This window comes from Dryas octopetala, chromosome 1, assembly GCF_963921425.1.
Source record: "Dryas octopetala chromosome 1, drDryOcto1.1, whole genome shotgun sequence".
NCBI lineage: Eukaryota > Viridiplantae > Streptophyta > Magnoliopsida > Rosales > Rosaceae > Dryas > Dryas octopetala.
The window spans coordinates 5,285,268-5,300,767 of NC_141366.1; the positions used below are offsets into that span (position 1 = coordinate 5,285,268).

The 15,500-nt window shown below is 35.7% G+C and overlaps 2 protein-coding genes across 2 annotated transcripts; one reads left to right on the forward strand and one right to left on the reverse strand.

The window, feature by feature from the left end:
• The first annotated feature begins 2,893 nt into the window (after positions 1 to 2,893).
• On the forward strand, positions 2,894 to 9,696 carry LOC147296846 (E3 ubiquitin-protein ligase). Its single transcript, XM_086240924.1, has 10 exons — positions 2,894 to 3,182; positions 3,341 to 3,383; positions 4,723 to 4,781; positions 6,489 to 6,570; positions 6,738 to 6,858; positions 6,949 to 6,990; positions 7,350 to 7,883; positions 8,150 to 8,257; positions 8,354 to 8,563; positions 8,884 to 9,696. Exons 1-10 carry the CDS (start codon positions 3,086 to 3,088, stop codon positions 8,911 to 8,913), a joined length of 1,326 nt encoding a protein of 441 aa, XP_086097050.1. The 5' UTR covers positions 2,894 to 3,085; the 3' UTR covers positions 8,914 to 9,696.
• A 547-nt stretch (positions 9,697 to 10,243) lies between these two features.
• Positions 10,244 to 11,239, reverse strand: LOC147296847 (auxin-repressed 12.5 kDa protein-like). The gene is made up of 3 exons (XM_086241347.1): positions 11,079 to 11,239; positions 10,759 to 10,963; positions 10,244 to 10,632 (listed from the first exon to the last, which is right to left on the reverse strand). Exons 1-3 carry the CDS (start codon positions 11,182 to 11,184, stop codon positions 10,593 to 10,595), a joined length of 351 nt encoding a protein of 116 aa, XP_086097473.1. The 5' UTR covers positions 11,185 to 11,239; the 3' UTR covers positions 10,244 to 10,592.
• Between the last annotated feature and the right edge of the window lie 4,261 nt (positions 11,240 to 15,500).

Sequence of the window (15,500 nt, forward strand, 5' to 3'; positions counted from 1 at the left end):
CAAAAAATATATTTTTTTATATTTTTATACACATATTGTCATATACACCATTTTATATATTTTTTTATATATATTTATACCATTTTTATATACTTTTTATACACTTTTTGTACACATTTTTATACACTTTAGACTCTAAACCTTAAACCCTAATAAAATATTAAAATTAATATTAACCTAGCTATATTTTAGGGTTTAAACTCTAAAATATATTTTATATAACCCTATGACCTATTTTATAGATATATAATATAATAATAAATTAATAATGTTTTAGTATATAATTTTAGTTATACCCATTACCCTATATAATAAAATTAGTATATTCTTTATATTCTATATAAAAAAAATTAGTATATTATTTATAGTTTATACTCTATATACTAAAATTTTTAATTGTTTATAGTTCTAGGGTATAATATATAGTTATATACTATATAAGTGTATATAGGGTATATGCCATATAAGGTAATAAGGTATAGGATTTAAAATTGATGGTATAAGGTTTAGGATATTAGGGTTTATAGTATAAGGATTTAAAACTTATGGTATAGGGTTTAGTTGCAACTCATCTCTCATTCTCTAAACCCTAAACCCTAAACCATAAAGTTTAAAATTTTATATATTCTATATACTCTATATAATCTAGTTATATAAACTAATTTGCCCAACCAAACCCCAAAGTCCCAAAACTTGTTAATTAGGATGGGTTTGCATCAATAAATAATTGGGCTTAGGCTTAAAAAAACAAGTGTGAGGCCCCATTAGGTCCAGAACCGTGGTGAGAACCGCACCGCACCGCATTCAAGATGGTTTAGTTTGGTTCGATTTTTTTTTTTTTTCACGGTTTTAAGCACCGAACCGCACCGTCTATTCATGTCTGACGCGGTGCACGGTTTCGAAGGAAAAGTGAGTCGAACCGCACCGCGCCCACCATTATGTAACCCTGATAACATATGCCTTATAAATGATTGCCTAGCTAGTTATGTTTTAGATTTGCATGTATTGCTCCCTTAACTGACAAATAACTATGTACAAGTGTTACACATGCAATAATGGTTTTAAATAATAGATTACTTCAAAAATAGTTTATTAAGAACTACGAATGGAAAATCCACCATCTTTCTTAGATCTAGCTAGATAATTGTGTATGTTCTCACCACATTTTTATAATATTCGGCACAATGCATGGAACTTAGGTAATAAACTTTTAGCTATACAAGGTTTAAGTTTGAATAATATTTATTAATGATTTAGCAAAAAGTTAAAATAATAACTTTCCCAAAACATTTGAAAGTAATAAAATTAAATTCACTAACTTGAACGAGTAAAATCTCAACCCAAATTTGATTTAGTTGAATTCAAGTTTGGGCTTTCTTAAACCCATAAATTTGGGCTCAAAGTCGAGTTGGGTTAGGACGTTTTTGGTTGACCAAATCCAAGTTGCACACTTAATAACATATATATCTTATAGATGATTGACTAGTTGCATTTTGGGTATGCATGTGTTGCACTCTTATTAACAAATAAGTTTATACAAGTGTCACACATGCGATAATAATTTAAAATATTGAGTAACTTTACTAATAGCTTTTAGAATGACTACTTGCGAAGCTTAGGCAATAAATTTTTATCTAGGCAAGGTTCAAACTTAGATGATGTCTCCTAATTATTTTTTGAAAAGTTAAAAGAATAACTTAACCAAATAGTTTCGAAGTATTAGAACACAATTTGGGCTCGAACTTAGGTTTGAGTGGAAATTCTTAACCCAATTTTGTTTGAGTTGAATTAAGTTTTGGGCTTTTGAAACTTGTCAAATCTGGCTCAAAAGTCAGGTTGGATTGGGGCGATTAGAGTTGGCCAAATTCAAGTTGCCCTCCTAATAACATATATCTTAGATGACTGACTAGTTACATTTTGGATGTAAATGAGTTGCACTCTTAATTAATAAATAAGTATTTACAATTATCACACATGCGGTAATGATTTTAAATATAAAATATTTGTATTAATAGTTCTTATAAAGATGGTTTTATGACCAATATGTATCTTTCATTGGTCTAGTTGGGCAAATGTGTGCATTCGTTGCACTACGTTGGATACTAGTACATGATTAAGTAAGTTTTATCACATTTTTATAATGTCTTATGCAATACGTGCCGAACATACCTAATAAATTTTTACCTAAACAAGATTGAAAATCAGATAGTGTCAATTAAGTATTTAACAAAAGTTAAAGAGTAACCTAATAAAAAAGTTTGAATGTATTAGACATTTAGACCCAAATTTAATACATTGAAAATGCACTTATTATTCGTTAGGGGTTGTTTGGTAATCAACGAATTAATTAATAATAATAACTTTTGTAAAGGGAAAGGGAATATAAGCCCATCCGTCAAGACTGTCAAGTCAATGGCAATTGATAAAAAAAGAAAAAAAAAAAAAGAAATAGAGAAAAGTAAGAAAATTCAGGTTCGGCGTTCGCGTTAGTTACAAGTTACACCAATAATTCAATAAAATCCATATGCTCATTCCACAGTGGCACAGTGTGTCTTTTAGTCTTTTACTACTATAATACTATTCCATTTTTCTTTCCAACCAAAAACACAGCTCCCAAGCCAGCAATTTAACGTAAAACCCTCTCATAAAAAAGGAAAAAAATTTGTGAAGCCCAGAAAGAAAAAGTTAGAAAAAAAAAAAAGGAAAGCAAAACAAAACAAAGTGTATTTACTCTATTTACTGTTATACCCTTGAGTCACACACGTGTTGATCGAAGACCAAGCGTGAATTGTCTCCTGCACGCAGCAGCTGGGCATATTTTCGCAGACATTATTAATTTCTTTTTTCTTTTTATAAATATGAAGAAATTTCGGTAAGAGTCGTAAGACCACAACACGAGCCTCTGAGCCTTTACCCCTCCGCCTCTCTCTCTCTGGTCAGCCACACTCCACCACCACCTTCCTCTCTCCCTCTCTCTCTCCTCTCTCTACATCTCTCTCTCTCTCTCTGCACCACAACGAGCAATTGCGTACTCATACAAGCAAGCCTTCCATTCCACGCTAAATTCTCGCCAGAAAGCAAAGCAATGCCGGCGCAGAAGCGCACCCAAGAGGCCATGGAAGGTGATGATTCTCTGCAGAACCACCACGACAACAGCCGTGAACAGCCACAAGACGAAGAGGGTACGTCTTATTTTGCTCAATACCCACACCCAGCACCAAATTTTTCAACCACCGCAAAGCCATATATACATGCTCTCACATGGTTTTGGTTGGATTAATTCCTTTTTATCTGATTCTTCGTGTTGCTTCATGGTGTTCTTGGCCCTTTTGTTTATCAGAGTCCGATCGAAGCCCTTCGTCGAGTAACGCAGAGAAGGACGAGTAAGCTCTTTTTATTTTCTTCGTAGCTTTCTCATTCTTCTTTATTTTTTTGTTTATTGGTGGTCGTTTTTGGCCTGTTGATTTTGCAAGTGTGTGATGTTTGAATGCTGGGTTTGATTTTGGATCTGCATGGTTTACTTCGTGCTACTCTTTGTTTGTTGTATTAATCGAGCAGTTGTTACTGGGAGCTCTGCGGATTAGCGCGTATTCGACTGTACGAAGCAACGACTTTTGGTTGGTATATGAGGGGTTTCTCTCGTGTTTTCATGGCCTGGATTGCTTTGCTTGCGTGAAGAAGAAGGTTAGTGGAGTTGGGTTTTCGATCTTCTGAGCTGTGGTTGTTGCTATGGTGATTTCGGGCTTCAATCTCCATGCGTGCATGGATGGTTCTTCATTTGCTACAGCAACGCATGCCCATTTGTTTAGTTAGACAAAACTTGCACGGAGAAGCTGATCCAGAGTTTCTTTGGTTTGCGTTGATTGATTTGGTCATTAATTTTGAGCAAAAATTCTTGGAGGAGAAGTTGGTCACAGACTTGAAGAACAGAGATTGAAGAGAATTGGGTGATGGGAATCCGAGTGTGGGACAAAGTATTTGTGCCAAGAATTCTCACTCAAGTTTTGCTCAATAGTTTCTCGTTTTGTTTACTCAAATGGTGGTGCTTCGGTGAAAGGGACAATGGTCTGAAGAAAGGGATAAATTTGGAACTTACTGAACTATCTACTTCATACAAACTTCTAATCAGCTTCATACCCTTATCCTACTGGGCTCCTGCTTGCTAGCTAGCTTACTCGTTTGATATAATTTTTGCCATATTTAATAGAAGAAAGCAACTAACGCTTTTATTTTCATTTTTGGATATGATAACAATAGTAACAAGGACGCCAATATGAATGCTGAATTGGGCATTTGTATGCTTGCAAAATGCAACCCCACAAAATGCATTAGCTTATGTTTTAGTTACTACAATATGGATGTACAGGCTGGTATACTGAAAAGGTTAATAATTTGGACTTGGGAGTAATTTATTATAATAATTTTATCTGATCTTGGCCAGAGGTGGGGTAAGCTTTATTTAAGAGGTTCTTACAGATGTTTTTTCTGTAGAGAATAAGTACTTTCATATATTTTCTCTGTTGTTTTTGTCCTTGGTTGTCTATTTCCCATCCAATAAATTAAAGTTTACGTATTTTTCATTCTTTATATATCTATCAATAAGTTTTAAAACACATACTTCAGTGGGCAAAAACAGAAGAGAAGTTGCATATGGGTTGACCTATCTATCAAATATTAAATCTGCTATATGCTAATTGTTCTTTTGTTGGTGTTTATAAGCAGATTTATCATAGTGAAATTGGCAGAAATTCGGAAAGAAGTCCAATGCCCTATCTGTTTAGGTATGGTTTTGGTTTTTATTTTTATTTTTTGGTTAAATATATGAAGGTTTTTGGATACTAACTGAATCAAGATTGCAAGTAAGGATTTTGGTCTATTATGGTTCTATTTTATTAAAGAGATCTTGTCATTGGGTACCAGCATAAAAGTAAAGCTCATTATATGTTATAAAGGTAGGTTGATAGTTCAATTCTAGAACATCATAAGCACTTGCATGCTGATGTGGTTTGTTGTATTGCAGCATTGAGATTAATATATCTTGAAATTGCATTGTTGTAAGCTTTTGTTGCATACAAGTCAGAAGTAATGTGTTTTTATTTTGTCAAACACTACTTTAAGCGAAGAGACCGATATATTGCATTTTTTTATATTTTTTTCGTAGGAATATATATTTGCATTTGTTAATTTGTAGGAAACTGTATAATGTATATCAATCATTTTGAGCCATTTTTTCAAGGTCCAAAGATTAGCTACCTAATACTTGATGGAGATCTTTGGTTCCATTGATTTCATTTTGAACTCTATGCATATACCTTTATGCAAATCCCAAGTCCCCTATCAGTGTGTCTTGCTGGCCTGATATCTGTGTTTGGTGGCTTTAGCTGGAGTAGGCATTCTCTTCCAGCAAGAGGAGGAAATGGTTGATTGACACATGAAAGATTTTTGTTGTCTTAAAGTATAAAGTTTGTATTGGGTGTAGTTTAGAGCATGAATTTTTTGCATTTTCTCAAAATTTTGTGTTCTTTTTTTTTTCCTGAGAAATTCTTAATTTAAAATCCAAGAATTTTTATGTGTAATTAATAAAAGATAATTCCAAGATAATAACTAAAAGATAAATTTGGAAATATGCAAACCATGAATTAGTCATATGAGGTTCTATTTGCAATTGGTATCATTAAGTTATGGATTGTATTCTTCAACTGAATTACTCTGTTTACAGACAGAGTCAACTTCGTATGATAATAGTTCATAACTTGTTATATACTAGTAAAAAAAAAAGTCAGCTCAGCCCAAAGTGCATCAAACAACATCAAACTTGAGATTTATCTCTTTTTGGGCCTTCCTCTATTGATTCAATTACATAACTTGTTATATTAAGGGTAAATTCATTAGATAGAAGAAATGGAATTATATTGAAAGGCCGTGTCATTTTATATAAATCCTTAGAAATTATTATATCCTTTCTTTCGGATATATATACTTTCTAATAAAGATTAGCAGCCTTATTGATGGGTTGATGATTCACTGATTTTTTTCTTGTTTTTGTTACTGTTGTATGTTTGGGCATGTGCCCACCTTTGTTTGTTTTGCATACATTTATTGCAAAATATTGTTTACATTAAATCATTCATACCTTCGTTTTAGACACACATTCAGGCAGTCTAAATCTATGTTTCTCATGCATGCCTAAATAAATGTTCAGAGATTGAGAGCTTTCATAACCAGGAATGTAAAATTATAATTTTAACTTAATATTTGGCTAAATGATTGAGGTTAGGAATCAGACCATGTAATACCAAGTACAAATTGGTTCCTTTTACATGAATTGTGTGTGCAGGCTAGACCTTTTAGGAGTTTAGCTCATTTCTAGAAGCCTACATATAAATTCCTTCTCATTTGCATGCAATAAGTATTGGCTTATGTACCCCTTCCTCCCTTCCAAATATTAAAAAAATAAAATAAAATCATTGATCCTTTTGTATGTATAGGGATCATTCGGAAAACAAGAACAGTGATGGAATGCCTGCATCGCTTCTGCAGGGAATGCATTGACAAGTCAATGCGCCTGGGGTATGTCTTTAAACTATTAACTTTTCTCCTTTTTTATTCAAATGGAACATTCAAGTTAAATTTCTTTGTACAGATTTTGTTTGGAGGATGGAACAAAGTATTAGAAAGTTTGAACTTACCTGATATCTGTATCCCATATATAGACTGGTAACTTGCTCTTGCTGCAGGAACAATGAATGTCCTGCATGTCGCACACATTGTGCTAGTCGTCGCTCTTTGAGAGATGACCCAAACTATGATGCCCTAATTGCAGCTATATATCCAGATATTGACAAGTATGAGGAAGAGGTACTATGATGCTGATCAAATACATCTCAGATTGAAATTTTGTTTTCTATATTTAAAATGTTAGAACTCATTGTTTAATATCTCCTGTAGGAATTAGCTTTTCATGAAGAGGAGAAGGCTCGCAATAAGCAGGTGACGTATTTTAAGCTTCTGTTACGCATGCAAGTATTTTACCCTTTTTAGGGTTAACTTTATATTTTTATTTCTGGTCAACCCCAAATAAAGCAAAATAACAAAATGAAAATTGTTCTAGTTTTTCTTGTAAAAACTAATGGCATTCTCTGATTTTCTAATTCCCAGGAACAGTAATTTTTTAAAACTTAAGTTAAGACTTGATTATATTTTTGCCTGTGGCTTTTAATAAGGTATTCTACTAGGATCACTGCTTTTCATCTTTCGGGTGTTAGGCTTTATTAAAACTGTACAGGCATTTCCTTCCTGTTACCAGTTTGTTGCTTCATGGCCTTGATCTTTTAAGTTTATTTGGACAGATCCAAGCTTCCATTGCCCAGACATTTCGACGACAATCTGAAGCGCTTGGTAGGAAACGAACAACAGCTAAAGCGACTGCAGCTGCATTTATGAGGAGATCACAGGGTAACTATCGAAATGCTCATTTGAGAGGGAGAAGAAACTATAGAAATGCTGCTGAACATCAAGGATCCGACGACAATGAGGATGTTAATGATAATGATGGAGGTAAAGATTCATCTTCTGCTGATGAGCGCACAGAACCAAGACCAAAAAGATGCAAAAGATGGGGAGGAGCTCGATATTATCAGCCTTCATCAGCAGTTTCTAATGCAGATGGTGGTGAAGAAAATGATTACGAAGTGAACAGAGAAATTATGGGTGCATCTGCGGGACTTGTTGGCAGCTCAGAAAGGCTTGCCTGGGGGAAAGGTGGCATGAGGAGTCATACACGGTATGGAAGTATGAGTGCAAGCAATGGTAAGAATGCCAGAAACAGCCGCCTCTCTAAGTTGGTGGATTACCTTCGGAACTCAGAAGATAATGATGAACAGGTAAGTTAGTGTATAGGCTGCCGATCTTGTAGTGACTTTTCTGTGATAGGGGACTGTGAGTAACCTTATGAGATTTCAAATTGGCAAAGCCAGTTGACTGTCTGAAATCCTATACTGATGTGTTAACACATGCTGCAGTCCCATTTTTTCACATAAGGTTCATGAGATCGTTCTTTCACGCAGACTATGTATATATGTGTATTTGGAATTTTTATCCAGCAATCTTCTTCTGAGATGGTTGGATCAATGATTTCTCATAATTTCAGTTGGATATCCATCTCCTGCTTGTTTCTTTTGATGAACAAAGAATACCCAGTTTGCAGCGACCATATCTTTGCTGCAGGCCTACTCTGTCCGTTGGGCAACTATGCCAGGTAATTCTTCCCTCTAACTGCGTTTTTCATATTATAGCACTTCACTCTATATCCCCAAAACTTCACTATACTGAAATTGCTTTTATTTGTATACAGTATGTTGCTCTCCGAACTGCACTGCAAGCTGATGAAGTTGAAATTTACTTGGTAAAAAAACTGCATGCCAAATTAAATCCTCCAGCCCCCACAAATGTTCCAATTACCAAGTCTGGGGTATTAGATTCAAGCAAAGATAACCTGCGACTTTTAAGAGAGCAAGAAACTTTGGCAGATCTTAAAACATACGATCTGACTCGTGGCCATCTGGTGAGCACTTTATCTAGAGTTCCCAATAGGCAGAGCTAGTGGGAACTTGTGTGGAGGAAGGCCTCTGGGTTTATAAAAGTTTAAGATTTGATGCTTTTCCTTTAAAGTCTTAAATCTTTGTGTATATTTTTTACTTTCGTCCATTTTTTCCAATCTATGGTATCCCCACTTTGAAGTAATCTTCTAGCTACAGAAAAAAAAGGGGTTCTCACACATCCACAACACACTCAGATGCTTGCATGTGCCAGATGGACACATTGAAACACACAATGCGACTATATACACTCCTGGATTGATCTTTTGTATGTGTTATTCTGCAGCTTTTGGCATATCAGAAGAAGTGGGACTGAAGCAGGTGCTGATGAAAAAATTTCTGCTAGCATCGCGCAAAGAACTAGTGGTTTCACTAGAAATATTTGGTGACAACTTCAATGGAGAGTGTCAGGTAGGTGGCATATTAGAGCTTCTGTAGCTCTAACATATGTTGTTGAATAGAGACAAGGTCTGTTTTAGGAGTTGGCGAAGTACACATATAGTTACCAATTAGACAGCAGATAAACATTGTCATGTTGGAAGCTTGTGACAACTGTTAAAATGTATTTATAGGTTGTTAACTTATGAGTTTTGTTCATTCTAGAAAATAATCTCTTTAATGAGGCAGTAAACTGAGTAGGCTGCGTTGTTCCTGAGCTGGTTAAGCTTAAATGAGATGACTAGATCAATACTCTCTTATGCCTGTCACATGTGATTGGTTTTGACTTTCCTGGCAAACGCCATCCTCTGTTCTCCCCACCCCTTCTTCCCCATGATGGCAAGCATTGAGGAGCTACTTTCCTGGTACATAATTACGCTCCCTCTCTGAAGAAAGTTTGTGTGGAAGATTGATTACTCAAAGGCTTGTTGGAGTCTTCGAAGGGACAATGTGGGGGTTCAACAGTATGGATAATAGTATGAATAATGTTAAAAGGACCACATTTTCAGATGACATAGATAATGTGGTCTTTAATGAATAGAATCATAATGTATTGTAGTCCATTAGTGAGACACATTGTTGTAGAATCATAACGTGGTTGCTGATGTTGAGCCATCCTGCCATAGTGCCATACTGTTTTCAACGTAGGCTTGTACAATTTTATTAAACCAAATCTCTTAATTACTGTTTGGTGGACTCTCATCTCAATTCTCAAACATGGCCTATATGGATCATGTTGCATTAAGAATGGAATTATGAATCGTTGAGAAACTGCTTTATACAGTAAGTTTTGGAGTCGCCTAATTTTGTTGTCCACCTACTTTTTCCTTTCACAAAATTCAAATGGGTACATCTCCTTTCCATGATGCCATTTGATCGTGGACTATACTTGGCTATAGCTGATTATTTAGGTGACAAATATAATAGTCTGACCCAAGACACCATTATTGAATATTGATTATGAATTTAGGATCTAGATGCCTAATATTTATTATTGTATCTTTCAGAGTTGACACGTAGTCTCTCAGTTTCATCCTTTCTTCTTATCCATTCACATGTGGGTCCTACCATGGATCCCCTCTTGGATTCTTATTTCTCTCCATTAATGTACCAATACAAACAAACTCTCATCTTTATCTTAAAGTAATAATAATTGCATAGATAAGGTTAAAACCACATAATTTAATTTAATTTAATCAGACAATTAATTAATGGGAAAAATGTACAAATGGCATTTATTTATTTAATAATAAAATATGAAAGCAGCTCATCACCACCATCGACGGTAGATCTGAATTACAAAAGACTCGTCAGCCGAGCGGCCCGTGCCAGTTTTCAACTTGAACAACCTTTAGCAACAACAACAACACGTACACATAACATAATGCTAGCTTAGACAGTGAGCTCAGAAAAGCCAAAGCCTTCTTAGTTAAAAACTTAAAGCAAACAAAAGGACACCTAATCACAATAAGGATCGAAACCAACAAGGGGTACGTGGCAAACACTGAACGAAAAGGACACTATTTACATGCAACCCCTGGTAGCTAGGTGGCCACCTTAGCGGTGGTGCTTGCTCCTGGTCTCACCACTGTAGAGCCTGTGATGATCATGAAATAAGCAAGGGTCAAGATCAGATCAAAAAGTCCTAGTCTCTCCTAGATCTAGGGCTTGGATCTAATGTTGAAATAATTAAAGTTGCATGGAATATAATTTTTGTACGTACCAGTCATAGACAGTGGGAGAGTTGGGCTGTGGTGAGTCAAAAACCTGGTTTCCGATGTGTTTGGATGCGAGGTTGCTACCAGGGTTGAACACACTCCTCCAAACGTTGTCCTTACGCGCAGAATATGGTGTCGTTGGGGTGGCTGGTGTCGCTGGTGTCGTTGGGGTCAAAGGCATCGCCACCTTGCTTGTCTCTCCCTCCACATCTACACGTACCACACCATATGATCAATCATAATTCAAAACCCAAAAAACAAATCCATAATGAAAACCATTAAAGAATATGAAATTACTAAATGAATTCATATAGCTAGTTCAAACCATTGATCTTCAAAGGCTTGGGGTTGATCCTCCTGAGCTTGCCAAGCCCACGTTCAGGTTGAGGTCCAGCTACAATATCATCCCAAAGCTTTTCAAGCAGAACCATCTTTGTGATCACTCTCTTCTTTCTTTCCTTAATTTCTTTCTGTCTAATGGGTCTGCCTCTATCCAGATCATTCAATTGGTTGTATATATAGTACAGCTTGCTGCTAAAATATCTCAGTAATTAATAATTGCTAATTTTCCTGATGGGTGTTTTGTCTTTTTCTACTTCAAAGTGCCGTTGATTTTTAATCAGGAATATTACAGTAGACACTAGACAGTTTGTAGGGTGACGATTATCATGTGTGACTCTGGCCATAGCAAAATCAAGAGTGGAAAAGGATGATTACCTGATAAGAATGAAGACTTGGTAAACTTGGGCCCCGCTAAATAATATCCATCATCAAAGATCTGACGAGAGTGCTTCACAAGTCTAGCCATAGTATACGGATATTTGTCCTATTCCTCAGAACAATGTGGACCCCACAGTGATGGGAGACATGAGTTTTCAGGGCGACACGTGGGCCCCCATAATGTGGTTGTTGCTCTTGATTTTCTGGGAAAAGTGGTTTATGCTGCTTTTGACTTAGGAGTTAGGACCATAAGCATATGATGGTAAATACCTTTTGGATACTCAGTACAGCCCACTTTTCATGTTGGGCTGCTTTACATATAATTGGGTTACAAATGCATAAGCAGAGACCCGGTCCAGACTTCCAGTCACGGTGTTGTAAAATGACTTATTTATTTTTTAATCAATTACCACATTTGAGATATTTATACCTTATCAAAGCTGGTTGGGCCACAGATCTCGTTAATGGAGCACATATTGGACCCATGCTGCTCGTTCAACTGATGGGCCGAGGCCTGGTCCAATAAGGTAGTGCAAAAAACTGATTTTTTCTTCAGAAGATTCATTCTCTCTTATGAAAAATAATAGGAACTCAAGAAAGACTGAAAGAGTAATAATTATTTACAGGGTGATGCAATAATATTATTGGACTACAATAACCTGTAAGGATGAGAGGGTCCTGACCAGTTAGAACCCATGTATTAATCCGGGATCCAGACTGGTTGATGTCAACTCTTTCATTTCTATAAAACATTAAAACCCTTACTTTGGGATATCCACCTCCACCCGTACAAGATTATCAGTACATTTTCAACAGGATCAACATAACAAGGACATCATGGTAAGTAAACAGATACCACTCCACCAATAAAATCATTCCATCTGTTCTTAATTAGTTGATTTAACATGCCATCCTCGTTAGGATCAGCTACTTAAGCAAAGTTTTGTACCTTATCATTAAATAACATGTTGAGATCAAAAGCGTTAGACAAAATTTCCATGGAATCAATCTATAATCTATCAAAACCTTGTGAACAGATAAAAGATTCAGTAATCGGCAGTCGGCAACACCCCAACCATATGGGTATATTCCCCCAACCCAATACTATTTTTCCACTTTTTAACAGCAGGCAATTCTTTGGTAACATCCACACCCATACCAAAAACCATCCACAAGGCTACAAGTTGCCTGCAAAAGACGAGGACATGGCAATTTGGATTTTAGAGACTATTTTACTCTATCCTTCAAAATTTATATAATCTTAATTTCCAAGATAGGTGCCATAGTTGCATACTTGCATATCTTGGAGCATTTAAAAATTTTCCACAAAGAATCAAACAGTTACAAATTTTACACATTTAAGGAATCACTAAAAATTACATTGATTTTTTGTTTTTTAATATCTGGACATATTCTCCATTATTTCATCATTCCATCTTGTTATTTCCAAACTGCCTATACCATCCAAAATAATGGAATGAGAACAGTAATCATAGCTTAAAACGCGGCAAAATAAGAGAAACGAAGGAAAACAAACAAGACAAAACAAAACATCCACACTTACCCTCAATCCGGGACTATATATAGACTATGGAAGCTTGTAATCAGAGTGCATCATGAAATCAATGGCAGCCCGCCTGCAAAACAAGATTTCAGTGGATGTTGCTGCTGATAGCAGTTCACTTGATTCCTTTTCGTTTGCTGGGCTCCTATGCGTTCAGGATCAGCAAGCGAAGTCCCTTCCTACTAACAGAGCCAATCAAATGCACAAACAAGGCACAGAGTTTGAATTTAGCAGCACCATATCAGAGTCCATTGAGACTGATCCAATCAAGCACTGCCCAGCTGACTTGTTGATCTCGAATGGTCAGATTGTACCACAAGCAATCGTACTTCAATCAACACAGCACCAGGTGACCAATCAGCCCTGCATCAAAGGTTCAGTACAAGCAACCCATACCTATAGCAAGAGATCAACTGACAACGCCAGTGGCACACAAGTGCCTGCTACACCAAATCCAGAATTTAGAAACCAACAGAAGAAGGAAAACTCTGTGCCAAGATCATGGTTTGGCAAGAAAATATTCAAATCATTTTTCTTCCCTTGCAAGGAATGCCAAGTTGCTAGGCCAACCCAGAGAGCACATAGAATGCCAGAAGGAAATGGGAAGTTAAATTGACACGAGGCTCCCTTTTCTTTTCAATTCTTTCTATTTCAGCCAAGTCAAAAGTCCATTGCAATTAGTTGAGATGAATAGTTTAGATTTGGAAGTGAGGCTTCAATATAACCTGAGTCATTTCATTTAGCAACATTAAATAATATTCCAGACATGGATGGATTTCTTTTCTCAAGCACTGATAACAAAACGAATAAATGGTAGATCACCCAGTTGTCACACAACTGCATCTTGATTCTCAACAGTTCAGGTCACTTAAGCCACAAATATAAACCTGTATGCAGCAGCCAGTGCCATATACCAATAATATAATCTCACGTATGCTTCATCATATGAATTAATAGCAAATGTCCTAAGTTTATCAGATATCCTACAGGAGTGGTGGCTTCTCCATATAGACCTCTAATGTCCTGAAGTCATTCACCATGTAGAGCTGCCCGGATCCAGAACTGACACTACAGAGCATTTATCAAGCCATTATTTTTCCCCTCTTTCTTTTCACTTAATCCTAACTCTCAAATCATACAAGAATTAATCTATTTGTTGAAACTTGTTAGGCCTTTAATGTTATCAAACTACTTTTGTTTGGGTTTAGAAACCAGTCAAATCTAACTTTAGAGACAGGAATACGGAAAAACATTACCACATTATTGATTTTATACTTTTCCTACATTGACCATAGTTGCAATTGTCATACCTCAACAACAATCGCATATGTAATCACAGAATTCGGAATATTTCTTTGATAACTAAAAAGACGTATAAAAGGTAGACCAAAAACTGATAAAATAGTAGTTTGTGGGAACTGTAAGCCAAGTTCATATGATGTAGCTCTGCAATATTACTGGGTGTGCAACCCAAAATAAATTGCAATATGCTCTGCCGACATCAATCACAGAGAAGGCTGGCAAAAAGTGAATTCTAAATATGCTAATCTAGTCAAAATGAAATAAAAGTAACTGTATGAAATGCAGATAGCTCCTTTCTGTCACCTACTAGAAATGATCCTGAAGCAAATAATTACTGGTAATGAACCAAAATTGAAAAATTTGTACATGATTTGAGCAAGGAGGTGTTGAAATATAGACAACACAAAGTTGTGGAGATGATTTTGATTGATGATTTATTTTTTTGGACATGAATTGGTAGAACTACAGATTCCGTGGCCATAAACTGACTTTTAGGAGAAATGAACTCAGATTTTCTTTGGAAATATTAATTAGAGAATAAACTATGGGACTCCATGGCAATAAACTAATTTTGCAGGATAAAGATACAGTAACTTCTTATAATATTATCATGTACAGTTTGGTAATTTTTTAATTAAAGGAAGCCTTTTTCTTCTTTGGCTAGGAAACTTAAGGGATACTACCTTAGCTCAAAGGGCCGGGCCCTTAAAGGTAAGTGAATTTTACTACCGGGCTACCTCATAGGAACTTTAGATACAGTTATTCTAACTTGTATATTTTATCAGTTTCTATTGTGCTTTTCACATTAGCAACTAGTTTCATGTACATAAGTTTATTTTGCAGGAGCTCCCATTTCTTATAGAGGTTCTATTTTGAGATACCGGAAAAAGAGAAGGAAAGTGAATGACTCAGTATACAAAAATCTAAGTACTAAGTACTAGAGTTTTCATATTTATGACACAGGCAATCCTTTTGTACATAGGAATTTCCTTTTTTTCTTTTTTCTCCTTTACATCTTTGACTCTACAATCTATGCTGCAAAGCACAAACCCAAGGAATTTTTTGAAAAGTAAAACTCATGAAAGTAATTCTCCACATCATAGCTAATTCAGTTTTGACTTGAATTACTGAAAAAGACACCAACTTATAAGCTACAAACCT

What these genes read in the sequence shown, in the direction of transcription:
- LOC147296846 (XM_086240924.1), top strand. Translation starts at nt 3,086, where the DNA reads ATGCCGGCGCAGAAGCGCACCCAAGAGGCCATGGAAGGTGATGATTCT. An exon ending in TTGACAAGTATGAGGAAGAG is followed by an intron (nt 6,859 to 6,948) that starts GTACTATGATGC and finishes TATCTCCTGTAG; the next exon opens with GAATTAGCTTTTCATGAAGA. An exon ending in CAGAAGATAATGATGAACAG is followed by an intron (nt 7,884 to 8,149) that starts GTAAGTTAGTGT and finishes TCATAATTTCAG; the next exon opens with TTGGATATCCATCTCCTGCT.
- LOC147296847 (XM_086241347.1), bottom strand. Translation starts at nt 11,184, where the DNA reads ATGGTTCTGCTTGAAAAGCTTTGGGATGATATTGTAGCTGGACCTCAA. An exon ending in CAAGCCTTTGAAGATCAATG is followed by an intron (nt 10,964 to 11,078) that starts GTTTGAACTAGC and finishes TGGTACGTGTAG; the next exon opens with ATGTGGAGGGAGAGACAAGC. An exon ending in TCTCCCACTGTCTATGACTG is followed by an intron (nt 10,633 to 10,758) that starts GTACGTACAAAA and finishes TGATCATCACAG; the next exon opens with GCTCTACAGTGGTGAGACCA.